Raw genomic sequence first — 27,498 nt, 5'->3', positions numbered from 1 at the left:
ACAGGTGGCGAGCTCGAGCCACCAGCACGCCCTGCCATCTCCACCCACGGACCCACAGACAGCCAGGGTCCTCTAAGGGGGCCTCTCCTCCATTCTTGGGTGTGGGCCCGAGCCCAGGGAGAGCTGCATGGGGGAGGGGAGGGGAGTGGAGCTGGAAGGTGCCCAGCGGCCCATTTCTGGGTGAATGGTTAGCCTGTCCAAGGTCAAGCCCATGTGAGGCCAGGGTGTCTGGTGGGCACATCTTCCTCATTCTTTGGGGTTCTCCCATTCTACTGAAAAGTCTTCCATGAGCCCACATGGAATCTGAGGCCTGTTCTGGCCACAGGCTCATCACCCCGTGTTCCTGTCACTCAACGACCCTTCCCCACCAGACTAGCAGCTCACTGGAGGCAGGATAAGATCTACATGGTGAGCACCAAGGGGATGCTTAGGAAATGGATGCTGGATGAATGAACTATGAATGAATAAATGAAAGAACATGTGCAATCTTGAGGCCTGGGTCTCTTCTATCTATACAGAACTTACAGTCCAAGATACAAACCATCTTTACCATCCAGCATTCTGCATACACAGTAAAAACAACAATCATTGAAACAATGCTTTAAAAATCCTTCATTCATGCATAATGAACTGGAGCTTCAGGGGATCCCAAGTTCTCTCCAGCTGGCTGGTACCCCCACCTCCCTCCCTGCAGGTACAGGAACCACCTCTCCGTTCTCCTTCTCCCTTTCCAAAGACACAGGACCAAGGAGAACAGAGCCAGGGGCCAGGAGGCCTGCATTCCGGTCCCAGCGGTACTCCTGAGCTGCTATGTGGCCTTGAGCAAGGCACTCACCCTCTCTGGACCTTAGTGTCACCACCCGTTGGAGAAGAGGTGGGTCCCACTGCTCTCTGAGCCCTGTTCCTGCTCTAGTTCATCATCACAAGCCACACGTGGGAGACTGGAGCTGGAAGACAGTAAGGGCCGGCACTCAGCACCCAGCCAGATAGTGCTGGGGAAAGGTTCACAGTCTGCAAGGCTGGGGAGGGCACCAGCCTCCGTCCAGGGCCCCACCTCCTACCTGCTCCTCAGGGAACCCTGGAGACACGTGGCCCTCAGCATAGTGTGACAGCCGCCCCTGGGCCAGGCCCTCGTCTATCTACCACACCTTGAGGTTTACAAAGCCCTTTGCATGCATCTCCTTATTTAGTTCTTACAACACCCATGAGGCTCAGAAAGGGACAGGATGGGGCTTCCCTTGTGGCTCAGTGGTTAAGAATCCGCCTGCCAATGCAGGGGACACGGGTTCAAGCCCTGATCCGGAAAGATCCCACATGCTGCGGAGCGACTAAGCCCGTGCGCCACAACTACTGAGCCCACGTGCCACAACTACTGAAGCCCACGTGCCTAGAACCTGTGCTCCGCAACAAGAGAATCCACTGCAATGAGAAGCCTGCACACCACAATGAAGGGTAGCCCCCGCTCAGCAACGAAGAAAGCCCACGTGCAGCAACGAAGACCCAACGCAGCCAAAAATTAATAAACTAATTGATAAAAAAAAAAAAAGAAGAAAGGGACAGGATGGGCCCAGGCCACACAGCAAGTCAGTGACCATCCATCGGCCCAGTGTTCTGCCCTGACTCCACCCTCCTCCACACAGTAAGAAGGATGCAGGATCTGCAGTGCAAGTCCTGACCTTGCCCCCTGAGCAGCCCTGAGAAATGTGAGTGGTACCCTCTCAAGCACCTCTCTGAGCCTCCATGAAAATCCAACAGCATAAAAGAAGCCAAAGGTGTGAAAAGAGCACTGCACAGGGGGCCCCAGAGCCAGGGCTCCAGTCCTGGCCTCTCCACACGCTGCCTCAGTGCTTGGGCAGGCCTGGGTTTCCCCATCTGTCAAACAGGGGATGAGAATCCCACCCTGCCCGCTCCCTGCAGGCCTGCTGTGCACTTGCCAAACCTACCCCTATCCCACCTGTGCACGGCCCACCTGCCCTTCTGTGAGCATCACCTCAGCCAGGAAGGGTGGAGAGGCTGCCCCCTCTCTGCACACAGCTCAGTTTGACTCCCTGCCCCCAAAAGCCAGGCCTGGGCACAGAAGTGTGCTCAGGCAGACATGCAGACCCTCGGGCGCATGCACACAGCACGTGCAGATGGGCACACATGCACACAAGCACACTGCCCACTTGCACACTCAGATGTGCACCACATACCAAACACAGACACACACGCCATGCTGTGCACACACCGCAGCACACGGGCCACACACTCACACACACACAGGTGGCTTCCTGTGATGCTCACACGCTACAGACAGATATGCATAGATTTTCCTCCCTCTCCTGCGACAGCCAGATGGTGGGATTCTCCCAGAGGGCTACCATTTAATGCTCTAATTAATTTTTCAAAAGTTCTATGTACCCAGAGCCTGGGTTTGTTCCAAATGTCCCAGGCATGGCCCAGTTCGAAACCAAGGAAGGAAGCGGACCTTAGGGGGAAGGACTGTGGGGCCGGGGAGGGAGAGGGGCTCCCACTGCCCGGGAGAGCCTGCATCCTCACCTGGAGGTCTGATACCTAGCCTAGTAAGGGGGGTCCGGACTCAAGGGTCATCTGCCCAGATGTGGTCCTGATCCTGGTTCCAAGAGCACCCTATAACCCAGGACAGGGAGAGACCCCTCGCAGCACCCCTGGCCGGGTTGTCTGGTCCTGCCTGCACACTTCGGTTCCTCAGACTTCACTGCAGAGGAAGGTGTTTACAGACACCAGGTTGGTCTCTGGGGCTCACGTCCAGATCCCAACTCACCCTTTACAAGCCCTACTGTGTGACTCCAAGGCACTGTCAGAGGAAACAATGCACAGAGCCAGCGCGGTCTGCCGGGTGAGACGGATGAGGCGGGAAGACGACGGGCCAGCCCAGGGGGACTTGCAATGCTCCCTGCCTTCCCACTTACATGCCTCCAGTGAGGGGAAGCTCACTCTGTCTCCAGGCAGCCTGCTCTGAACGGACCAGAGCCCATCCTCACCCAGGTCCCCTGGTGAACCCCCGCCGTTCTCTGGGCCACGGTCCCTGGTGGTCCAGGCTGGCAGGAACCATGCAGCAGTTGCCCTCCAGGCCTTTCCTCTGACTTTCCCCGGGGCATGTTCTTTGCTGCTGAGTGTTTGGGAAAACGCAGCAATAAATTTACTGCCTCACTTATGAGTAATTTGCTGTCAGGAGCTCTGCCTAAGCAGAGGGCTGAATTAACGAGGCTTAATTAACATGAATGTTGTGACAGATTTCAACCGAGTCGGGAAATCCCCTGTCCTCGAAGTCCAGGCCCTCGCCTGCCACTCCCCAGCTCACGCGGGAGATGAGAGGCCCGGGGAGAGCACTCAGAGCCGCTGATGGATGTGACCCGGGGCTGCCTCTTTCCCAGGATTAGGAGGGATTCGGGATCTGGGGGATGGAGGTTTGAAGATCAGCACAGGAAGCCGGGAGCCTTTGCAACACCAATTCCAAAGGAGTTTTCAGGCTAAGCCCTTCGTCCCTTCCTGGCTCAGTGACAAATGCATGGGCCTCGGAGCCTGAGAGACCAGGGTTCGGATCTGCCGCTCACATGCTGAGAGGCCTTGGGTGAGTCACCCTACCTCTCTGTGACTCACCATCCCCATCAGCAAAGGAACAAGACAAATCCCCCCTCACAGAGTTGTCAGAGGATTCCTGAGGTCATGCGTGGAGAGCCAAGGTGCTCCGAGATCTTCATTTCCTCCCCTCCCACCCCATCCTGAGCATAAGAACAAACATTATTGAGTGATTACCGTGCGCTGTGCTCATCGTCCATCTCGTTTAATCCTCCTCATAGTCCTCTGAGGACGAAACTACCATAACCCCATTGTACAGATGAGAAAACCAAGGCACTCTGAGGGGAGCTAATTTGCCCAAGGTCACACAGTCAGGGGGGTCAGGGGACCACAGTCACCCATGACGCTCACTGAGAGCCCCTGGAAGGATCTCGAGAGCCACGGCAAGGGGTGAGGTCAGGCAGTGGGGGCCGTGCTGGGTGGGCACGGGGCCTGGCAGTAATGTTAGTGGAATCAATCTGTCAATGATGGAGGAAGGGGAGAAGCAGGCCCTTGGGCAGTAGGTGTCCCACCAGAGAGGTATCTGTTTTTCAACCACTAAGACTTTATAAAGTTGACCCCCGAGGGCCCAGCCTGTGTCAGGCTCTGGGGAAGAGAAAAATGCAGTGGAAGGCGCACCCACGGCTCTCAGGATTGGTCCCCCCCCTTCTACTCCCCTCGGCTTTCCCCCAGGGCACCCAGCCCAGCCCTGGCATGGGCCGGGACCACCATAATTTATCATTAATGATTGCCATCATTAATATTAATGTGGAGGACACCTCTGACCAGAACCAACTTTAAGGAGTAGCAGGAAGGAGGCCCAGCTCCCACCTGCCCATCCCAACACCTTGGGCCCCTAGCCATCACCCTGCACACCTTAGATCACCCAACAGGACAGGCCATGTTAAAGTCCTGGGGCTCCCCCTGGAGCACAACCAGGGGAACAGGAGGGGCTCTGGGCCCCAGGTCCCCAGGGCTCACCTGAGGGACACCCAGTTGGAGTCCTGGTGTCAAGGATGTGTCTGGGAACAGTGTAGGGAGGAGGGAGTGGACAGTGTGTGGTGCAGGGTCAGATCTACCTCCAGCGTATAACCCTCCTCAGCCCTGCCAAGCCCCACACACCCCCCAAGTCCTGCCCCAGGAGGCCTTCCCCTCCCCCCAGCTCACCCCCCAACTTCCTGACTCAGTCACTAGCCCCACGACCTTGGGGAAGCTTCTCATTACCTCTGCCTCATTTCTCTCCTCTGCATGATGAAGGATAAAAACAGTACCTATTTTATCAGGCTGACCTGAGGGTCGAGTGAGGTACAACCTGGCACTGAGCGGCAGCTCAATAAACGATGGCTATGATTACCGACCCCCCCCCAGGTTAGTGGAGACCAGCCCTGACAGGTGCCACTGAGGAGCCAGGTGGGCTCGGGGGTTCTCTGGTCTCTACGGGGCAGCTCCAAGGCAGCAGGATTAGCCAGGGGGCTCTGTACAGCCCCTGTGACAGGCCTGGGACCCACAGGGCCTCTCAGAAAGAACTCTGTTTTTGGAAATAAAAAGAACTACCTTATAAAGAAGTGAGGTCTCCGTCCCAGGAGGTGTGCAAGCAAGAGATCCGTCCATTCATTCAACAAGCATTCACCGGGCCCCTCCGCTGTGCTGGGCCCTGTGTTGGCCAACGGGAGTTGGGAAAGAGAGCATGAGACACAACCCTGCCTGGAGAAACCCACGATCTAAAAAAGCAAGAGCTACTGAAGTTGCCAAACTGACCCCCGGGCCAGGGCTGCCCACCCCTGTACACGTGTCAGAGCCTGGAGAAAAAGCAAGAGGCCCTTCGGCATGAAGGGGGCTTTGGGGAACACCCGGGGCGGCTCAGTGAATGCGCTCTGGCCCTGCAGACATGAGGTCAGGCCCCACCTGCTCTGAGCCCCTCGTGGCCCTGTGATCCCGACGGCCTCCTGGTGCCTATGCTCTCCTTGCCCTGGTTCACCTTGACCACAGCTCAGCATCAGCCTCCAGAGCCCCCACCCAGCCCGAAACCCGGTCAGGGGGGTAGGAGGTGTCCTTGGAGGGAGGGCCCTGCTGGCAGCAGGGAGCAGAGGAGAGACGGGTGGCTGTCTGCCTGGACAGGGGCAAGGGCACGGCCAGTCCCAGGCAGGTGGCAGGCTCACCCCTTGCCCACTTTCCTGCCCCCCCAGCATCTACAACCCTGCCAACCATGGTTCCCGGGGAGCAGGCTCCCAGGAGGCCCAGCAGGCAGCCCACCAGCTGCTGCCCCCTCCCCGCACAAACACTAGCCACAAAGCACCCCCCCAGCTCTGCCCGCCTGCGGTGACAGCCTCTTGGCACCAGCTCTCCTCTTCCCTCCATCTGTCAGGAGTCGGTGCAGACAGGCTGTGAGAACCACAAGAGGAAGGAGCGATGCTGCTTGGACCCCACCCCTCCCCCCTACCTCCCCAGCGCTCTCCCCCGCACCCCACGTCCTCTCTCTCCCCACTCCTCTCTGTGTCCTCCTTTCCCTTGCATCTGTCTCCTACTGATGAAGCCATTGACAAAGTTGGGAGTAGGGCGGGGAAGAGGACCAGCCAGCCAGTGACCCCCACTTACGGGTAATCACCACACACCGCGGCCACAGCCCGGCGACCCACCCATCAGGCTTCATCCTTTACGTTCTCCCAAACCATTAAGGAGTCGAAATCCCGTGCGACTGTGGGCTCAGTGTCCCCATCTGTACAACTGGTACAGCAAATCCTGCTGAGCCCACCTCCCAAGGGATACTAGGAGCCCAGAGGCAATACACGGAAAGGGCTCTGTAAACCACAGAACCTTGTACAAGGCAAACGGCCTGTGTCCCCAGCTTCTTCCTATCTGATGTGGGAATAAAGGTCCTAGTGCCGCCCGCCTCCTGGGAGTAGCGAGGCCAGAATGGGACGTGAACAGACAGAAAAATGCCTTGAAGAATATAAAGGGCGGCAGGAAGGCAAAGGCAGGGCTGTCGAGGTAATGATCCTCACTGTACTGATGTGAGGTGAGAAGGGCAGAGCTGGGGAAACTGAGGCCCAGAGGGAGCTGTCACACAGCTAGCTGTGTCAGAGGCAGGGTCAGAACAAAGGCCAGGCCTCCTGGCCATGTCCACACCAGCACCCCAACAGGGGTGCTCAGCCCTGGCTCCTCCAGACCTTCCAAGGGGGTCTATGTCTCTTTGAATTCTCCCAAAACGTGGGGAAGAAATCAGCTTTTTCCTTTCTTTAGAGTGAGCCCTGCCCAACTGGCAGCAGAACCCACAGGTAACGGGGGAAGACCTGTTGCAGAGCCGGGGGAGCAGCGACGGGGGTGGGCAGGGTGCAGGCCGGCAGGCCAAGTGTCCCATTGGACATGAGACTTTTCATTTTAAAACGGGGGAGGTTCCAAGCCGGGCACCCTGCGTGGGAGCAGGCGCTTGGTAATGCCAAAGTGCAGGCAAACATGGGGATGGGTCTTTGCACCGAACAGAGAGCATAACCCCTTTCCCCCTTCATCCCGGCGAAGCTTGGCCCAAGGCCCCACAGGCCCCAGCGGGGAGGAAGTTCTGGTCTAGCTGCCGTTTCAGGGTCCTGTGAAGCCACGTCTGCCCCCAACTGCAGCACAGATGTGCCCAAGGAAAAGGGGAAGGAGACATGGGTCCTCCACCCCTTTCACTGCCAAGGAAGCTTGAGGTTCAGAGAAGCCAACTGCCCAAGGTCACATATTGAGTTGGGCGGCCAAGGCCTGCTTTTCCATCTGCAGATCCTCCCCAGGTCCCAGCAGGGCACTGGCACAGAGGAGGCCTGCAGTGGATGCTGGAGCTCAGACTCGAAGGCTCCAGTCCACACAAGGCACTTCTCGGGGGCTCACAGAAACACCATGTGCGAGCGGGCACGTGGCACAGGAGGTGCAGCGCGAGGAGCAGAAACACAGCCTGGGGTGGGAGGGGCGCTGGGCGTGTGAAAAGCCAAAGAGCCCCACCCGCTCTCCTCCCTTCCCTGCTTCTCCGCAGGCCCTAGCCAGGTCCCCCTGCCCCATCTCCTGAGGCCCGTGGTCTGGTGTGAACCACAGACTCTTAATCGGACCATCCTGACGCAGAGTGGCAAGGATGGAGATGGAAGGAAACACAGGGACGGGGGAGCCCAGAGGAGGCCCTGACTCAGCTGGGGTGTGAAGGCTCCCTGGAAATGGAGACTCTTAAAGCAAAGTGGGGTTGAACAAACAGAGGAAGGGCGTTCCAGGCAGAGGGACCCACATGTGAGAGTGTGATGATGCCCCTGTGACATCAAACACATGTGGGGTGTGGCTGGAGCACAGAGCCATGGGGTTTGGGGGGACAAGTGGATGGTGAGGTCTGCAGCAGGAGAGATGCCAGGTATGTGTTTGGGCATTGAAGGGCCCTGAATGTTAGCAAGTAGACTATTCTGTGAGTGGGGGACGTCCCTGTAGGACGCTCAGCAAGGGCAGGAGAAAGCGCCACGTGTTTGAGAGCCTCGGCGGCAGAGCGGAGAGTGGACAGGAGGGAGGGAACAGAGGCGAGGTTGGTGCTGCTACCATGGTCCGGGGAGGCTGAAGTGGGATGGGGAAAGGGCCTGGACCGGCAAGCAGGAGGGGAGGATCAGGCCTTGGTGGCCGTTAGAGGTAAGGGAGACGGGGGCTGTGATGACTCCCAGGTTCCTCACCAAGGCCAGGACAGTGTCCATGCTGTGGACTGGTCTCAGGGCAGAAGAGGTCCGTGCACAGCCCCCAGTGCCCGTGTGCCCAGCCACAGGTCGTCGCGGGGTCTGGGCACTACCACCTTGCTGACCCGGAGATAAGCTGTCTGCAGAGGTGTCACCTTTACTGCTGGACATGGCACATCTGTCTTCAGCCCCCCACTTCCTTGCGAGGTAGGTCATGGTTACAGAAAGCAGCCAATGTTTATAGAGCCCAGACTGTGCAGCCCACCAGGCTCCAAGAAGCAGTGGCCAGAGAGGGGATAGGCCTTACCCAAGGCCACACAGCATGTCAGCTATCACAGGCCAGGAAGGGACACTGAGCAGGCTTGGAGTGAAGGCAGGGGGCAGTGTTTGTGAGCAGAGGTCCCAGAAACAAAGCTGGGACCTGGGTAGGGCAGAAGCGTCACAGGAGACAGATTTGAGATTGAAAGGAAGACAGATTTTGTAACAGGAAGGGCTATCCAGGGACAGAAAAAGCTATCAGGTTGCTCAGTGAGCTCCCTGTCCCTGGAGGTATGCAAGCAGACAATTGCCCCCTCCTCATCTCCAGCCCCTGGGGCTGCTGAGGGGATTCCGGCATTGGGATGGGGGTTGGGAGCCTGCTTTGGCCAAATGAAGATGCTGCTCCAGTCCCGAGAGCCACAGCTCACTCATTCAGTCACTCAACACACATTCACCAAGGCTTGCTCTGTGCCAGGCCAGAGACATTGGGCACCAGGGGCAGGTGGAGCAGAACAAGAGAAACCTCATCTCTCAATCTTCCCCACCCCCATCCAGGGGGGTGAGGCCAAAGCTGGGCAGGGGGCAGAGGATGGAGGCCCTGGCTGCCCACACTCCATGCCACAGGTCTAAGGGGCTCAGCTCCCTTATCTTTCTGGGCACATTTGGGGCATGGGGCCAAGGGCTGGGCAGGATCAGACACAATGCAACCTCCTCCTGCACCCCACCCCTCCTGGAGGTCCCCAAGGCTCTGGGCTCATTTCCTAATGAGGTCCCTGTAAGGACTCTTCCTAATTAAATTAGGACAGTAAGTTATGGCCTGGGGCTGCAGGGGAAGAAGCAGGGACAAAGGTGACTTCTGGGGGTGCTCCCTGGCCCCTCCCAGCCCACCCAGCAGTGCAGCAGCCTGGCATGGGAGGGGATTCCTAAAGGACAGATGGGAGATGGAGGTTCAGAAAAAGAGGTCAAAATAAGTGGAGCAAATCTTGAATTGAGCACCGATCACGTCCACACACTATTCTTGGTGCTTTTCCTAAACAAACTTATATCATCGTCCAACCACCTAGAGGGTTAGGTGTTGGTGGCTCCATTTTAGAGAGGAGACAAGTGCTCAGAGAGGTGAAGTAACTTGCCTAGGGTCCCACAGCTAGGAAGCAGTGAAGTATGGACTCGATCCCAGGCAGCCTAGTTAGAGGCCCTGCTGTTATCTGAGCCACAGTGGAGTTGCTCATGGATGAGGCAATGCGGAAGCAGTCAGACGTAGGGGACCTGGGGGGCTTCCCACCCCCAGGTCTATGGCTCCCACCTGGTCGCACAGCAAGCAGAGGTTTGGAGTCAGACCTAGACAGGGGTCAGGGAATCTGAATTTCAAACGGTGTCCAAAGTGACTCACTCTCCTGATCCAATCCTCACAGGTGGGAAAACTGAGGCCCAGGGAGGAGCAGAGACTTGCCCAAGTCCCTCAGCAAGTCAGCGACAAGGTGAGGCTACCTGGCTCCTGGTGTGGTGAGGGTGAGGGCCTGGGGGGGACTCGGATCAACAGCGACAAGGGCTCAGGCCTCTGCTTCCAGGGGGAGAACTCAGGGCAGCATTTGCAAGTGTGGGAGAGGCCAAAGGCCAGGGAGAGGGAGGGCGAGGGGTCTGGGAGAAGGGGTGGCAGAGAGAACAGGGGCTCCAGCCACATGGCTGGCAGACCTCTGTGTCCTGGTATGGCCCAGTTCCCGGCGTAGGAAGAACCGACTGCCTCTGTGAGATCCAGCGAGGCTTCAGGTACTGTACCCAGACCAGGAATTGCTCATTACCCGCGTGCACAGAGCAGGAGTCTGGGGTTCAGATTCGAGGGACTTGTCCCAGGCCTCCAACTAGGACGTGGAAGGACTGCAGTGGAAACCCCAGTCCAGCTGACACTGGGAGGCCATGCGTGTGCCTTGTCCATGCACCTCCAAGAAGCAGGCAGCTGTGCAGATGGGGGATGAAAAGAGGAGGAGACACGAGAGCATTACATATGCAGCATATTTAAAGCCTGGGGCTACGGGTATTAAAGAATTGGCCTGGTCAGACTCAGCAAAAAAATAAACAGGCGGAAACCCCCGAGCAGATATAGGTGCTGCTAATTAACAGTTGGTTCCAGCTTTGCACATACGGTTTATGCCACATCCCCTGTGCGAGGGGTTGGATTTCACAGCCCTTGCTCCCTGCTCTGGGCCTTCTGGGCCTCAGGGAACGGGGGCAGCTCCTTGGACCGCCACATCTGGGTCCTGGCCATGGCGGAGCTCCTGTGAACTCCGTGGTTCTCAGGGGAAAACAAAAGAATCCCAGGGAATTGGGGCTGAGAGGGGCCTGGAGATGCCCCGCTCCCAATGAGCAGAGACCCAAGGGGGCAGAGACCTGCTGATGGCCATTAGGTAAGGTAGGAGCAGGGGTGGAGCTGAGGTGGGCCTGGTCTCCAGGCCATGGCGTTTATATCAACCTCAGCCCTCTGCGTGGGGCGTGGGTGGGTGCAGACAGTGGGCTATAGGCTGAGGCTTGGAGGGGAGAGGCTGCCATGGCAGGGGGCAGGCTGGGAACAGAGACCGCTGGCACCTCTCCAGCTACAAATAATTCCCCGCCACAAACAGCCCAGTGGGGGGCTTTGGCTTTGCCTTGGCTGGGCGGCCTTGGCCAGCATGGGAGGAAGAGCGTCACCTTGTCCCTGCAGCCTCTGTGCGTCCAGAACAGTCACCTCCCTCCTGGTGCACACCTGCTCTCTGAGCACGCACACTCCATGCACACGCACGTGTGCGGCTCTGAGAGTGATGGGGGCAGCAGATGGCAGCTCGGGGTCCAGGAAGTGGAGAGGGAGGGAGGGCGGGAAGAGCACTGGCACGAATATCCCTGGATTCACGCCACCAGGAAAGCCCACCCTTGGCCTCCAGCTATTCGTACCAGCAGCTTAACCTGGGTCAACAGGCCCTTCCTGCCTCTCTCAGCTGCCAACTCTCTGATGTTGAACTGGACCCACCGGTGAACCAAGGTCCCCTCTTAGATAACTAACTATGCCAGGCCCGGATGGTTAACCAGCTCTCCTTGGTTCTTTCTGCGTAACCAGCTCCCCTAGGCCACCCAGGAAGCAGCCACCCTGGGGCCCCCGGTGCAGATGGCAGCGGATGAGATGATTCCTACAGTCCCTCCCGGCCCAAGAAACTGCTGTTCTCCCCGGCAGCCAAGTCCTCCCAACTGGCCAGCTGACCTACATCTCTCCTGCTGCTATTTCAGCAACTGCCCTCTTGTTATGTCCTTGGAGGAGGAGAAGGAAAGCTGTTGACGTCGCTTCCACTTGGTGGGGATCACAGGCTCGGGAAGGGGAAAGGGGATGCTCATTTCAGGGCCAGGTCTGGGCAGAACACTCTACATCAGCCTGCACACCTCTGAGAGGTGGGCTCATCATCCCCATTTCAGAGACCAAGGATCTAAAGCTCAGAACATAAGACCCATACCAGGGACCCTGGCTAGTGGGTCACAGGGCTGGTGGCCTGACTCCATTTTTCTCCATCACTCCACTGCATCCAATGCAGTCACGGGCACAGGAAGAAGACAAGAGGGAAAGTGGCCCAAGGAACCTGGGTCTTAGGGCTGAGTTCTGGAAGTGGACCCTAAAAAGTCCAGCTACCCTCCATCTGCCTGCCTGGAATCTACCCACAAAGCCAGGTACACTCCCACCAACTCTCACCAGACATTAAGGAGCTCGAGGGCCACAGGTCCCCCTCCCCCAGGCCAGGACTGGTCCTGAGCCCAGATCCAGGGAGAAGAAATCTGCTCAAGGTGCTGGTTACAGTGCAGGTGGAGCAAGGACCAAGGGGTAAAGGGGAGATGAAGTTCAGAGAGGGAGAGCGCCTCACGCAGGGTCACACAGCAAGTTAGGGGCAAGGGCAGAACAACTTGTATAAAGCTATGGAGGAGACAGATTCTACAAATATCTTGAGAAAAATGAAGACCAGTTATACTCCCTTCTGCTTTCTTTGGTGGGGGTGGGGAGTCCCTGGGGCCAGAACACAGTTGTCCCTTCTCTTTGCTTTGTTTTGTGAGGCCTGGATCTGGCTACTTGGTCTGCCCCACAGGGCCAGGGTGAGGTGGCCCTGTGCTCAAGGAAGAGGGAAGTCCTGCTGGCCGCCAGCCTGGCTGGGAAGGGCCATGCGGAGTCAGGGGGTGTTGTGAGATAGGAAAACATCTCCTTGAGGGACTGCGACAAGGTGAGGATGAAAACGCACATGCTCAGCCATGCCTTTCCTAGGACTTCCTCTTAAGGGAAGAACCAGACAAATGCACAAAGGTGTAGTACAGGTATTCACCCCAGCACTGTGTAGAACAGGAAAAAAAAAAAAAAATATATATATATATATATATATATATATATAACCAACTAAACACATGTCTATAAATAGGAGACTGTGTCATTAAATTAGGGAAGATTCACGCAGTAGACTACTATCTAGCCCTTTAAAACGATAATACGTACCTACTGTTACTGACACTGAAAGATGTGCATGATGTGGGGAGAAAACAACTGACATAACACAAGCTCGTTTTGCAAAAACACCCAAAAACCAAAAAAAAAAACCCCAGAAACACACATGTTCATGCACACCAGCTCGCATGCAGAGAATGCAAGAACACCTCTGGGAGGATAGGCAGCTCCCACGGTGGTATAACCAAGGGGGACTCCTACCTTCCTCTTTTCCCTTTTCTGAATTGTCTGTGTGTTTTCTTTTCTTTAAATTACAAGTATGAAATTACCTTTATATAATCAGAAAAACTTACTTCCGTTGGAAAAACAAAGGAAATCAATTGAAGTGAGTTTCAGCTTCAGCACTACCAGGGGAGCCCCATGCCCTTGCTGAGCCTCACTTTCCTCATCAGGAAAATGGGGACGATAATGAACTCCTGCACCACCTTCCTCCCAGAGCAGCTGTGAGGCACAAACTGGAAGAGGCCATACTGTGGTTCAAATAGCTGAGAGGGCCGGAAACGGAAATAGTCTCCAGAGCGGCTGGGGTAAAGTCCCTTGTGGCATCTCAAAGCCAGCGACCAAGGGAGGGCGGTGGTCACGCTGACCATTCCCATGTGACCATTCCCAGACTGGCAGACCTCAGAGAGGCTTTGGGCTGCCATATCCAAGGGGCAGGTGCGTGGAGGCCGTGAGGGGTCATAGGAACTGTGTGGACCTAGGAGCCCCATGGCCCTGCCTCTCTGGGTAACTCTCCTAGTCACTAGAGGGTGTTCCAAGGGGCCTGATAAAAAGCTGGGTTCCTCGCCTGCAAAGCAGCCGTCTTGTGGGCACCTGGCCTGGGCCCTGCCAGGGTCAGGGAGGTCAAACCAGGTGCAGGGGGATGGGGGAGCTCACAGGCAGGGCCCGCTCCTGAGCCACTGCAGCCGAGGGGCTATTCCTAAGGCCTGTGACATACACCGGCTTGTAAGAGGAGCCATGGCGAGCACAGCTGATGATCAAAGCTGACACCTGGGGCCGCGCTCATGCCTGGGGGCACCCAGGGGCCAGAGCTGCTCAGGAGGGAGCCGGTACACCCACTGGCAGGGGCTGGCAAGGACGGATGCCTGGGGTACCTAGAAAGGAAGGGCGGTCGTAGCACACCCCAGGCCACTCCCACTGTAGCTGTGACTGGGATGTGTGAACGTGTATCTCTTCCTTTCACCTGTGTCACAATGCAGCCGGACAGGCATGGCCCAGTCCTGCCGCTGACCCGCTGACCTGCCTGGGGCAAGTGACTTCACCTCTCAGAGCCTCGGCTCTTTCTCTGTGAAGTGCAGTGATGATGCGTTCAGGCACCGGCTGAGGGAGGTATTGCATGAGAAAGCCCCCAGCAGTGAGCATGCTCGTGAACTCTTACTATAGTTAACATATTATTTTAGATGAGTTCCCAGCGATCTGGGGGTGGGCAGCAGGCCCCAGCCTGGGGCAGTATGCACCTGCGGTCCCCGTGGGGAAGTCCCAAGCCCTTTCTGTGCGCAGGAGCCAGTGCCCGCCTGCAGCCTGAGAACGCCTTGTTCCCTGGTCCAGCAGGGAAAGGAGCGGGGTGTGGGGTGGCAGCAGGTGGGAGTTGGGAGCGTACTGTTCTGACTCAGTCCCAACCCAGGAACTGAGGACACCCTAGTTCTGAGAATGGGTCCCCGCTGACACCAGGAGCTGATGTCCAGCCACCAGGGCCTCGGTTTCACCTTCTGAAGCCTGGAGCTGGGAAGCTCCCACGTTTGCAGTGTGAGCACTGAGAGGCCTGCGTGCCCAGGTCCTGTGTGACTGTGGATGTCACTGGTGCCCTCGGGGCTTCAGGTGACCCAGCTCACAAGAGGGGGCCTGACTATGGTCCCTAAAGGATGCCCAGCTCCCTTCTCCAGCTTCAAGGACCCCTCAGGGCCTTCTCAGAGGCCCCTGGGTCCCCTACATCTGACCGATATATGCTTCTCACCCTCAAAAGTCGGGGACATTTCCTCAGTCCATTCATTCATGCACACACCATCCCTCAAATGCCTCAGCTCTGGGCCAGGCCCTGTGGTCCCCCACCACAGACTCTCCCAGCAACCACGAGCTCCTACGATGGGCTATTACAAGGGTGCACAAAGCCATGGGCATCCAGACATAGGAGAGGTTAGATCACACCAGGAAGACAGGGAAGCCTTCATGGACGTGGTAATGAGCTGGGTTTTGAAGGATGGGTAGAAGCCAGGGAAGGACAATCCAAGCAGAAGAAAAGCATGTATGTATGAGACCTAGAGTCAGCGAATTGCATGGGGGTCAGAGAACCGAAGTCCACATTTTGGATGACTTGGGCTCTTGGCCTTTTCTGAGGAAGGATGGTAATATTGGAAATGACACTCCTTGAAGTCATCTGCATCAGCGACATATCACTGGGTCCTCAGTTTCCCTATCTGTACAATGGAAACAGTACTCACCACCCCACAGGCAATGGCCAAGGAAGGCCCTTGGAAACTGTGGAGGGTCACACCCATGGGGGGTGCTGGACAAGGAGGGCCTTATGTTGGGGCCCCATGTGGTCTCCAGAAAAGACAGTCCCTCCTAGACAGAAACCTGTAGTGCAGGAAGGCATCACTGGACACTGCAGCCCCTCACCCTCTTCTTCCATGCCCTCTGAGCCCCAGGCCCTCTGACCCCAACTGGGTAGACAAAGCTCAGAGAGGAAGACGCTGAGGAAGAGTCCAGGCTCCAGAGTGGCCAGGCCTGGGCCAAATCCTGGCTCTAGCACTCAGACATCATGACATTGGCCAAGTCACTTCTCTTTGAGCCTCAGTTTCATCATCTTTAAAATGGGAATAATAAGAAAACAGCCCTCACAGGGTTGTGAGTAGTAACGTTAATGAATGCAGATTGTCCAACATCGTGCCAGGCATGGGGGTGAGTAGTCAGTATCTGTTAGTAGTAATTCCCTCAAGGGAGCTATTTATTTTGGAATCCCTCGTGCTCAGCACAAGGATAGCAGAGCAGACAACGTGGAGAAGACAGATCTGAGACCGAGGGGAGAACAGGGACATGTTGTGGGAGCTCAGGGACTAGGGAGCAAGAGGACAAGAGGTCAGGGAAGGCCACCTGGGGGAGGTGGCATCTCCACCAGGCCTTCAAAGACTGGGTGATCTGGGCATGCGGGCATTTGCAGAGCAGGTGTTACAGTGCTGCTGAGATCCAGGGCCCCGAGGCCTGGCTGCCCAGCCCCCAGTGCAGGGCCCCACACCCTCTTCTAGGCCCAGGACTGGCTTCATGGGGATAGCACTGGCCTGGGGGTCTGACCACAGACCCTGGGGCAGGAGACTTGCACTTGGTAACAACCCTGAAGGGTGGCACAAATAAGCCTATACCCTCCTGCTCCATCAGCCTTCTGGGTCCTCTGCTCCTCACCCTCTCCCTGGGGACAACTCTCTGGTTTCACCTGCTGTTGCTACTTCCCTAAGGAGGGAAAACTGTCAAGTCAGCTGCCTGCAGACAACCGAGAGGACTAAGCCAACCAGCCCTGAGGCCTATTGCACTCGGAACCCCCAGCAGGCCTGAGAAAGCCCAGGGGGTTCCCAGAGGGGAACTCCGTCCCAGGAAAGCCCCCAGGAAGGCCCATGGGAGAGTCTTCAGCAAACACTCCCAAGGCCTGCTGGGGCCAGCCACGGAGACACAGACCTGGCCCTAGGGAAGGGAGAAGCTTAGGCCCTGTGGGGCAGAGCCATGGGGGCTGTAGGGCTTCCTCCCTTCCCAGGTACAGACAGGTCTGGAAACCAGCCTTGGGACAAGCATACGGCCTGAGGGAAGTCTTCCTCTGCCCCTCCCAGGGCCCCGGCCACTCATTCACTGAGACCAACCAGGCCTGTTTGATTCATTTCTTCCCTCAGGCCCTCCTTGGGTACCTTCCTCCACTCCCAGGTCCATCTCAGGGCCGAATGGCCTTGGGACCACCTCCACTGTGGCTGGGGAACCCTCTGGCTGAGGCACGCCTCAGCTGCGGGAGCCTTTGCAAATGCGGGCAAATGCGGGCAAATGCGGGCAGGAGAACCAGGGGGGTCCTGGCAGACAGGCATCTAGAGACCTCAGTGAAACTCCTCCTCCAGGAACAGACAGACCCACTCCATTCATTGAACACCTACTGCTTACCAGGCACATTATCTCACTTAATCCTCATCACTGGGAGGGAGAGACTATTATTACCTCCAAGGCCATTCAGCCAGAGGTCACAGTTGGGATAGAAAACCAGGAGTATCTGATTCAAGGCCACATTGAGTTATTCCAACACACATCTCTAAGTCCCCTCTTTCTACTCCTGTATCTCAGCCCTGGGGAAAGAGGGGAGCAGGGAGGGCTTTCTGGAGGAGGTGATACCTGCACTGATGATTCTAAGATGACAGAAAGAAGGTAGCCAGGTGAGGGAGCAGAAAGTGTTCCACACAGATGGAATAGCACGTGCAAAGGCCTAGCAGTAAGAAGCAGTAGAAAGGCCAGAATGTGACAGAAGTTTGGTGTCACAGGTTCACAGGAAGAGCAGGAAGGGGCTGGAGGGCAGCAGGGCAGTGGAAGCTGGTCACAGAGGGCCAGATGCAGAGAAGTCTAAGCTGACCCTATCCTATGGGTACATGGGAGCTTCGGGAGGACTCCGAATGGTGGAGCTGGTGGGTCAGATGAGGAAACCGAGGTTCAGAGAGAGCAGCACGATCTGTCAGATGACTCCGTCCAATAAAGGACATGAAGCTGGGCCTCGTGTCAGAGGTGTGAGAATGGGCTAGGCCAGGCGGCACACTGAAGACCAGATGTGGGCTTGCAGCCCCAGCTGGGAGCTGTGGCCGAGCTTTAATTATTTACAAGGCTACTTCCCAGCAGGCCTCAGCACTCTTACAGCCTGGCCTTGCCAGCTAATGAACTCTCGGCCACGGGAGACCTTGCTGCGGCCACTCTTTATTAAAACTGGAACGGAGCGGTGATGGGGGCTGGGAGAACAGGGCAGCCTAAAGAAGCCTAAACAGGTAGAGGAAACTGAGCATACGACCGGTCCACCTGTCTAAGCAGTCCATCCACACGGAGAAGCGCAGAGCTCTTTCCAGAGCTGGAAGTGGAGTGCGGGGGTTGATGTCCCCTCAAGATGGGGAAACAGAGGCCTGGGAGGACTTGCCTGAGGTCGTCAGCTAGTGCTTGATGCAGCACAAGTTCCATTAGTTGGGTGCCTGCATTCACACCCCAGCAGTTTCAGTCTCACTTAAAAATCATACACCCTTGTTACATAACCCCTCTGTGCCTTTGTAAAATGAGGAAAATGCGGGTACTTCCAAGAGTCACCCCATTTTATAGACTCGAGGTGCACGAGGTGATACATGTAGAATCTCAGCACAACTGGTCCACAGCAAGTACTCAGTAAGTGTTCATTGTTGTTGCTGTTGCTACTCTGGGGGCAAAGGGCTGGCTGGAGACCAGAACCCATGTCTCTGCTCCCAGACACTAAGCAGCAACAGGAAACTGAGGCCAAGGCGCCAGCTGGCCTACGTGACCCAGGTGCAGCCAGGAACCCCACCCCTTCCCCAGGCCGGGCCGCCCCTGGGCTTCCAGCCCCTTCCTCCACTTTGAAGGCCCTTTGAGCTGGGAACTGAAACCCCATGAGCCTTTCCCTTCCCCATCGCAGTCAGACCTATGTCTCCAAAAGGCCGAGTCCCATCCGCTGCGGGTAAGCTTCCGCACTTAGAAGGTCTTCCTTTGAGTTCCAGCTCCAACCCTGAGGAGCTGTGTGAATTTGGGGGAGTCACTTCACCTGTCTGAACCCCAGTTCTTCCTCTATAATGTGGAGACTGCATCACCTATTTTTAAATGGTAAGCTCTGAGGGAATGGCATTAGTTACCATCTTTCAAGGCCTGCCTTAGCTGTCTCTTCCTCCAGAAAGCCTTCCTTGGTTTCCCCCACATACAAGCTCCCTCCCTCCAACCTCCATCAGCTCTCAGAATTCACGGTCTGCATTCTGACCCCTTTGGGAGCCTGAACTCATTTTGTCCCACACAGACTTCACTTACAAATGGCAATCCCCATTTTGCAGGCCGAGAGGTATAGAGATGGGGTGATTCAGGCCCTCTCACAGGGTGGAATGGTTGGAGTGGTCAAATATAAGCCAGGGAGGATGGTTCCAAGAAATGCAGCTCGGGCAGGTGGCCTGGAATGGAGGGAACTCCCCAGATAGGGAAGGAAGGGGTGACAAAAGACCATTTTCCAACACCACGCCTCATACAGCCACCCAAAGCTCCCACCCCTTTCTTCAAGATTTCTCTTTGTGGCCCCTAGGGGTCCCCTTCTAAAGACCTTGGTGGTGTGGACACTCATCCATTCCCTTCTCTTCACCAGCCCCAGGTGAAGACTTTCTACGGTATAACCGATGGTAGAGGAATAGCTACCTCGCATTTGGCAGACGAAGAGACAAGCCCAGAGAAGCCCAGAAAAGCCCAGAAAAGCCCAGTGTGGGGGACGGATACTTGACACCAACAGCAAAGCCCTCAACGGCGGTTGCTTTTGTTCACTAACCCTCTGCCTGTGACTCCACCCCATCCATCTCAGAATGAAAGCAAGAGCCCAGAGTGGCCGTCAGATTGGCCCTGGTCCCATCTGGGGTCGCCCAGCCACCCGCTACTTCACTCCTCCATCTTGCCCAGAGCCTCGATGGAGATGAAAAGCACCCGGATCACCCTCCTGGGTCCTTCTGCACCACACTCCCACCAGAGCAGACAGTGCCCCTGAGCGAGGAGGCAGGTGGACACCCTGACCAAGTTCTGTCACTCTCAGCTGTGTGACCTTAGGCAAATCACTCAACTTCTCTGAGCCAGAGTCCTTATCTACAAAGGGGGATGACAAGAAACACGTCTGCTCTTCACGGCCACCCCCAACAAAACTGTTGTTATACAGAGCCAGGGAGATAAGGTAAAACCAGCCCAGAAATGCACAGTTTCCACTTCCTCGCCTCATCCTCAGCACTCCCCCTGTAAGGAAACCACAGAAGAACAACTCCGGGCGAGGAGACTCACTATCACATTTTACCCTGGCTCAGGCATTTTCAGAATTTCAATATCATTGGGAAATGGTTAGGGTCATAATTAGACTAAGAACTCTGGAGTCAGATGCTTAAATTTAAGCTCCTACTTAGCAGCTCAACAGCTGTGGAATAACTAACTTGATCTCTCAGTGCCTTGGGGCTTTTTTGTTTTGTGTTTTTTGGTTTGTTTTGGTGTATAAAATAGGACTGCTCTGAAGGTTACAGGAGTTTATATAAGATAAGCACTTACCACAGTGGTTGGCACACAGCTAACAGTCGGCACATGTTAGTCGCATCACTTTCAATTACATTTCTAGAACTGGTCTTCAAAACCAGGGCAGGAATCATTAGCCCAAGTGGTCAGGAAAGGAAACTGAGACAGGAGGGAAAGATGTGCCCATGTCACACAGCCAAATCTGGGTTGGTCTGAGAATGAACCTGGGGGCTGACTAGCAAACCCCGAAAAAAAACACTATAACTCAACAGACAATGCCTGTCCAGGTGGTTTCTCTACCCCTCTTGCCACTGCGTGGTGCTGTGGGCCTGTCCACCTGTTACCCTCCTCCCACAGAACCTGCACTCCCTGGCCTGCGGGTTGGGCCTGTTCTCCAAAGTGTCCCAGTGCCTGGCATACCGCAGGTGCTCAGTAACGATGAATGAATGACTGCCCGCGTTTTATAGAGTCCTGTTTATCTGTTCCTGGAACTATACTCCTTCCACTTATGGCAACTGCTTGCTAACTCGCCTCAGGTCCCACAGACATCAGAAACCACGTGCACCTCACGAAACAACTTCCAAAGCAGTCGTGCCCAGGTGTACAGACACCACACTCAGCAAAGGCGGCCGGCCACCTGCACGTGACCATGGGTTCACGCGCGGCCTTGGGATCCTCACCCCCCTTCCAGGAAACAAACTCATCCCTCTGGCCCCCTCCTTCCTGCTCTGCCCCATGACTCATGCCTCAGTCTGGCTGGCAGGAGAGCGCAGTCGGCCAACCAGGGTGGCACAAGAAAGGTCTTCACCATGACTAGGCAGAAAGGCAGCGGGCGCCAGCGCCTCGCCTGCACCTACTACCCAGGGGAGGAGCGGGGGTGTGGCCAAGGCGGGGCCAGGGCAGGGCCCCAACGCCAAGGGCGCCAGAAAACTGCACACCCAGCCGTTCCACGATTGGCCTGCTCCGGCCACAGGGACCTATGGGGTGGTCCTCGCACAGCCAATCAGGGGCCCCGGGGAGCCCATTCATTCACAAAACCCAGCAGGAAAAGGAGTGAGGCTAGGCCCAGAGTTGCCTGGAACTTTGAGACATGAGCGCGTTCCGTGGGGCCTAGGCAAGAGTCCCGGAGGGCCTGATCGCAGAAAGCTAGACGCTTGCAGGGACCGTCGCGTCGCCGCCCCACAGTTCCGGCCCAGCAACCCGGGCGTGGCGTGCCCTCCTCCCGGGCCGTGCTGCGCCGGGCTGCGCCGGGCTTCGCCCCCGGCTCCATCAGGACCTGCCGGCCCAGAACCCGCTGGGTCCCTAAGTGCCTGGAGGGAAAGGGCTCCCGGGAGGGTTCCCGGCTGCAGGCTCCGGCAGTAAAGGTCCAGGCAGGTGGCCCGGTGGCGGCTGCAGCCACGTGGACGCTGAGCAAGGAGTTCCCCACCTTTCCCTCCCTCCCCGGCCGGCCACTCACGGCAGTCATCCTCGTCGCTGTTGTCCGAGCAGTCGTCGTCCTCGTCGCATCTCCACACAGAGGGGATGCAGCGCTCGTTCCGGCACCGGAACTGGTCCTCTTCGCACTCCTTGACCGACCCTGCGCGGGGGAGAGGGGGCGTGAGCCGGATCCCCGGAACAAGCGATCCCGGCCGCGGGGAGGGGTCTACTGAGTGAAGGAGAGGGCCCGATGCTGAAGCCAACGACCTGGAGGCCTCTGGCACCCTCGATCAGGAAGGAGGGCAGGATGGTAAGGGTTCCTGGGATGACGGGCTGCTCTGTGGCAGGCACACACAGTCGGTGCACCACCACTTAGTTATGCCCCCCATTCAGAACACTCACCCGCGCACACGGCCCTTAGTGAGAGACGCACGCAGACACAGCCCACAGGGAGCCCCTCAACACGCCGCGACACGCGCACTGGGCGCTGCGGGCACATCCGCCTCGCACGCAGTCCCTCTTTCTCTGCCACACGCAGGGGTCGCCGGAAACGCATTGTCAGGCGGGGTAGTCTCCGGGCTCCGCTCATCGCCGCCGCGGAGCGCGCGTGTCAAATTAACGCCAACGGCGAGAATCACACAGCCCTCCCGAAAGCATCAGTGATCACCCCCAGCAAAGTTCCCGGCCCGCCCGGCCCCCACGGCGCCCATCCCCCAAGAGCAGGTGCCGGAGGGCAGAGCCCACCACACAGGGAGCCGCGGGGGCGGGGGTCTAGGGCAAATTAAGGGAGAGCTGGGTCCCGAGGAGCATATCCCACCCGGGCGCCTCCCTGCCAGGCCCGGGCTCGGAGGCCCCGGCGCAACCCGCCCCCCGGCCGCCGGGCCGTGCTTTGTTGGCCGCTCCGGCGGCGTAAAGCCGGGCCGGGGACCGGCCGCACGCACCTTGGCCGCCGCGCAGTGGATCCGCCGCCGCCTCGAGATGCTGGAGCTGCAGCAGCAGCAGCAGCAGCAGCGCCAGCGGCCGGAGCGCGCCCCGTTCGGGGCGGCCCATGGCGGGCCCCGGGCTCCGGCCGCCGCTCCCCGCGCACCCCGTGCCGCCGCCGCGCCTCAGCCCTGCCAGTCCTTGCCGCGGCGCCGGGGCTGCCGCTGCCCCCGCCGCCGCCGCCGCCGCTGCCGCCCGCCCCGGCTCCTCGGCTGCATTTCAAGCAGGTTCCGTGACGCTCGGCGGCGGGGCGGGCTCAGGCTGGGCGCGCGGCCCCAGGCCTGGGCTGCCTCAGCCTGCGCGCGCGCCCCCCCCCGCCCCCCGCTGCCGCCTCCGCCCCACGCTCCTCCCGCTGACGCCTCCTTTCCCTCCTCCCTCATGCCCTTGGTCCACTTCTCCCTAGGCCCGTGCTCGGTGACCCTGCTCAAGGCCCGCCGCGTGCTGGGCGTTGCAGACGTTGGGATGAGCCAGGCGAGGCCCCTACCCCCAGAGGTGGCAGACAGCCCAAGGGAAGTAGCACAGGCTGCCTGGAGGAGGTGATATGCTGATAGGTGGCTGAGGGAGGCCTAGGAGTGAACCTGGACGGGAGGGGAGATGATGTTCCCGGGTGCACAGGCCTGGGCATGTGCACACGGAGCAGGGATGGTAGTGGACAGGGATTGGGGTGCCAGGATTCGTGTGATCAGGGAGAAGCTGGGGGAGCAGGAATGAACCTCTGCACCCCTCCAAGACTCCGACCCGGATGTTACACGTCTGTGTAGCTGGTTAACATGCCTATGTTGCATTCTCATGTGAGAATTCCCACGGCCGAGGATGTGAGGCAGGTGGCTTGGGCCTGGCTCACAAACTTGATCCATTCATTCTCATTCAGTGTTCTGTTGGGCCAGGCAGAGGGGCAGACAATCAGGGGGAACTGCAGGGGCGACAGGGTAGTCCTTGCTGTGATGGAGAAGGGCAGAGACTGTGGGACCCCACAGAAGGGACGCCTCATCCCTGCTAATAGGGGACGCACACCAAGGGCTGCTGTCTGCTTCTGCTGGCATGAATAAGACCTCTCCCCTGGAAGGTCTCAGCCCCATCTCATCCATGCCAGGGTACAGGTGACTAGATTTTAGCTACCTGCTGGTAAGCAAGGCCCAACCAGCCCAGCCTTTTTGGACAATGAGTTTTGAGGGCACTGGCCACTAAAAGACAGACTGGGAGGTGGCTAAGCCCAGTGTAGGTCCACTCTCCCCTCCTCTCTTGCTGCCTCACATCCATGTCAGAGGGGCAGAAGAAGGGGCTTCAGGAGCTGTTAGTCTCAGGCCTGGAAGCCACTCTGTCTCATCAGCAGTCCTGTTACTGAGCCTTGTTTCTTCCCACAGAGGGCAGCCCCTTAGCAATTCGGTCATCCAACAAGCACATCCCAGCTCTGCTCTGTGCCAACCCTGGGCCTAGGAGTGCCAACGTGAATCAGACATGGTACCAGCTTGATTGGTGGGGAGACAGACTATCAACGGACAGACAATGAAATGCAAGCATGCTTTCAACAAAAACTTATGGAGCACCTCCTATGTGCCAGGCATTGCCCAGGGATACAGTGTAGAAATAGATGACGTCCCTCTTTGCTCTCCTACATCTTACATCTTAGTTGGGAGAGACAGACACAAAAGCAAGAAAACAAACAAACAAGAAATGATAATAATTTCAGATCATCATAACTTCTATGGAAAAAATAAAGTAGGGTGATGTGAGAGTGATGGGAGGTAACTTTAGAGAGGTGATCAGGGAAGGCCTCTCTGAGGAGGTGACATTTCGCTGAATGGCAAGAAGGAGCCTGCTGTGGACTGAATGTTTGTGTCCTCCCAGAATTCATATGTTAAAACCTAATCCCAAATGTGAGGGTATTTGAAAGTGGGGTCTTTGGGAGTCAATTAGGACATAAATGGGATTAGTGCCCTTATAAAACAGGCCCCAGAAAGATCTCTGGCCCCTTCTACCATGTGAGGACACATCGAGAAGAGAGTCATCTATGAAACAGGAAGTGGGCTCTCACCAGACACCAAATCTGCTGGCATCTTGATCTTTCAGTGCCTTGATCTTGGACTTCTCAGGCTCCCAACAAATTTCTGTTGTTTTTAAGCCACCCAATCTATGATATTTTGTTATGGCAGCCCATATGGACTAAGACGGAGCCCAACCATAGGAAGATTGGCTGTAAGGGCATTCCTGGCAAAGGGACCAGCAGGACAGAGGCCTTGAGGTGGGCTGGAGCTCGGTGAGGAGAAGTTGGGTGACCAGGCGAGGTCAGAGTCAGCAATGTTCTGATCACATGAGGGCTTTGTAGGCCCCAGCAGGAGGTTTGGATTTTGTTCCAAGTACAACGATGGCCACTGTGACAGCAGGATGCCTGGGACTCTGGAGCCCTTCCTGCAGCCAAGACTGACTGCTTCATCTCAGCCCCTCCTTCACTCTATGGTCTCAAGGAAAGTCAGTTCCCACCTCTGAGCTTCAGTTTCTCTTCTGCAAAATAGAGATGGAGAATTTCAAAGGTCAATTCTAGTTTTAAGATTGTGTAGATTAAAGTTGGGAGGCAGCAGGGTAAAGAGATGAAGACCCTGGGCTCTGGGTTAGACTACCTGAGTTTAAGTCTGTTCCTTCCCTTCCTAGCTACATGACCTTGGACAACTCACTTAACCTCTGTGGCTCAGTTTTTTTATCTGTAAAATGGGAATGGTGACAGTACCTCACAAGGTTGTGAGGATTACATTAGAGGACATGCGTAGCATGCACTGTACTGTAGGTGCATGATAGCTATTAGTTATGTTACTGTTATTCAAACATAATTCCCTGTCAAAAACTCCTGATAGGGCTTCCCTGGTGGCGCAGTGGTTGAGAGTCTGCCTGCCAATGCAGGGGACACGGGTTCGTGCCCCGGTCCAGGAAGATCCCAAATTGCCGCGGAGCGGTTGGGCCCGTGAGCCATGGCCGCTGAGCCTGCGCATCCGGAGCCTGTGCTCCGCAATGGGAGAGGCCACAACAGTGAGAGGCCCGCGTACGGCAAAAAAAAAAAAAAAAAAACAACCCTGATAACCTCCTAACACTCAGAGAATAAAGACTGAGCCTTCCTTCACCTCCCCTCCAAGAGGGTCTTTGCTCATACTGTCCGACACACATCCAGCTGCCAAAGTGGGCAACTCCTTGTCTCTCAAAAACCCCCTCATTGGAGGTTCTCCAGGCTCCTCTCAGCCCCCACCCAATTTGGACCACTTCTCTCTCTCCCTAGTCAGCCTGTGACCTTCCTGAGGACAGGAACCAGCTCTTCTGCATTTCTGGGTTCCTACAGGGCACGTTTGATCAACGTTTGTTTGTTGTTGCCTTTACCATGGTTTCTGTATGCCTAGGAGGATTATGTCTTATTCATCCCTATTTTCAGAGGATAGATACAAGCCTTGGCATATAACAGGCATTAGATAAATGATGTTTAAATCCTTGAAAAGGTTAAAAGGAAAACCATATCAAGTAATAATAATAGCTAATACTTATTGTACACTTGCTGGAGGTGGGGAGGGGGTCAAGCACCATCTAGGTGTTTTAAACACTTTAACCCATTTAGTCCTTACAACATCTCCATGAGGCAGGTTTTATGTTGATCCCATTTTACAGATGAGCAAACTAAGGGGTGGGGAGGTCATACAGCTAGTAAATGGCAGGCCTAGCATTTGAACCCAGAGGGCAGAAATGGGAATTTTTCAGGGCACCTAAGTTGGTTAATCTAGTGAAGGGCAAATGAAGAAAGCTTTGACACACACCATACACCAAATGGACACTGAGGTCCTTGTACAACTTGTTCCCAAGTGACTTCTTGTCCTCACCTGTCCTCTCTCTCCATCCTGGGCTGACTCAAGCATACAGGCCTTGCCCAGTCCTGGGTTTACAAAGAAAACCCTCAAGCCCAACCCCAAGTGCAATGAATTCCCCACGAGACAGAAACAGGTGACATTCCAGCTGCTGTCAGCATGTCACCCTGCGCATCCCAAGTCTCTGTGTCCTGCTTTAAGAGCCACCAGAGGCCAGTGGCCCACCCCTTGCACATTCTACTCCCTCACTCTGTCCTCCACGAGAGCCTCAGGCCTCAGGCCTCTGCCAGGCTATACCCTCTGCTGAGAACAGCCTTGCGCTGGCTGACTTCTGTGCATCCTTTGGGCCTCAGCTCACATTCTTCCTCCTCTGGGAAGTCCTCAGGCCTCCTCTAGAGAGGTCCTCCCTACCCCTCTGGCCTCCCACAACACGCCGTGTCCCAATCTCTCTGATCGCACTGGGCTATCATTGTTGTATCCTCCATCCAATAAGGAGCTGCTCAAGTCAGAAACTGGGTCATCCTGGTCCCTTCTGTGTCCCCAGTGATAATTTGTTAGAGGGTAGTGTGACCATATGAATTCTCTCCAGGGCCAGGGCCAGAGAGCCTTCTGCATATATACCTCCCCCAGCCTGCTCTGACTGGCCTTGTACCAGGCAAGGGGCACAGATGGGCAAGACTCCATCCCTGCCCTTGAGGATCTCTGGTCTGGGGGCAGACAGTGTCAGTGCAGGGTGATAAGAGCCCCAGAGAGGGGCTGCCCACAGGCATCACACCCCCACCCCGAGGTATCCAAGGCTGCGTCAACCACGCAGCCAGGGACAGAGACCAGTGGCCCCAAGCTGATCACAACTGAGCTGCAAGGGCAGCAGAGCTCTCCCACTGTCCACTATCATCACTTTACAGAAGTCTAGCCTAAGTCTGTTATGCTGTACTGGGAACTAATTGCCAATTTCTCTTTGCCACTGTCCCTGTGTTTCCCTCTCTCTCTCTCTCTTTCC

General features: G+C 56.5%; 1 protein-coding gene and 1 pseudogene across 21 annotated transcripts in view; both read right to left on the bottom strand.

The window, feature by feature from the left end:
• LRP8 (LDL receptor related protein 8) overlaps positions 1-22,776 on the bottom strand; it is a 77,704-nt gene extending 54,928 nt beyond the window's left edge. For all 21 annotated transcript variants that reach the window (XM_060140033.1, XM_060140049.1, XM_060140040.1 and 18 more), the window contains exons 1-2: positions 22,620-22,776; positions 21,719-21,838 (exon numbers count right to left, since the gene is read on the bottom strand). In XM_060140033.1, coding sequence (XP_059996016.1) covers positions 21,719-21,838; positions 22,620-22,728 — 229 coding nt within the window. In that variant the 5' untranslated portion in view covers positions 22,729-22,776. The remainder of the gene's footprint in view (positions 1-21,718; positions 21,839-22,619) is intronic.
• Positions 22,777-23,446: 670 nt separating this feature from the next.
• Positions 23,447-27,498, bottom strand: part of LOC132515546 (solute carrier family 25 member 3-like) — a 93,342-nt pseudogene continuing 89,290 nt past the window's right edge.

This window comes from Lagenorhynchus albirostris, chromosome 2 (genome assembly GCF_949774975.1).
Source record: "Lagenorhynchus albirostris chromosome 2, mLagAlb1.1, whole genome shotgun sequence".
In the NCBI taxonomy this organism is placed as follows: domain Eukaryota; kingdom Metazoa; phylum Chordata; class Mammalia; order Artiodactyla; family Delphinidae; genus Lagenorhynchus; species Lagenorhynchus albirostris.
The sequence above is the reverse complement of the archived record's forward strand: the minus strand, read 5'-3'. Positions and strand labels throughout refer to the sequence as shown.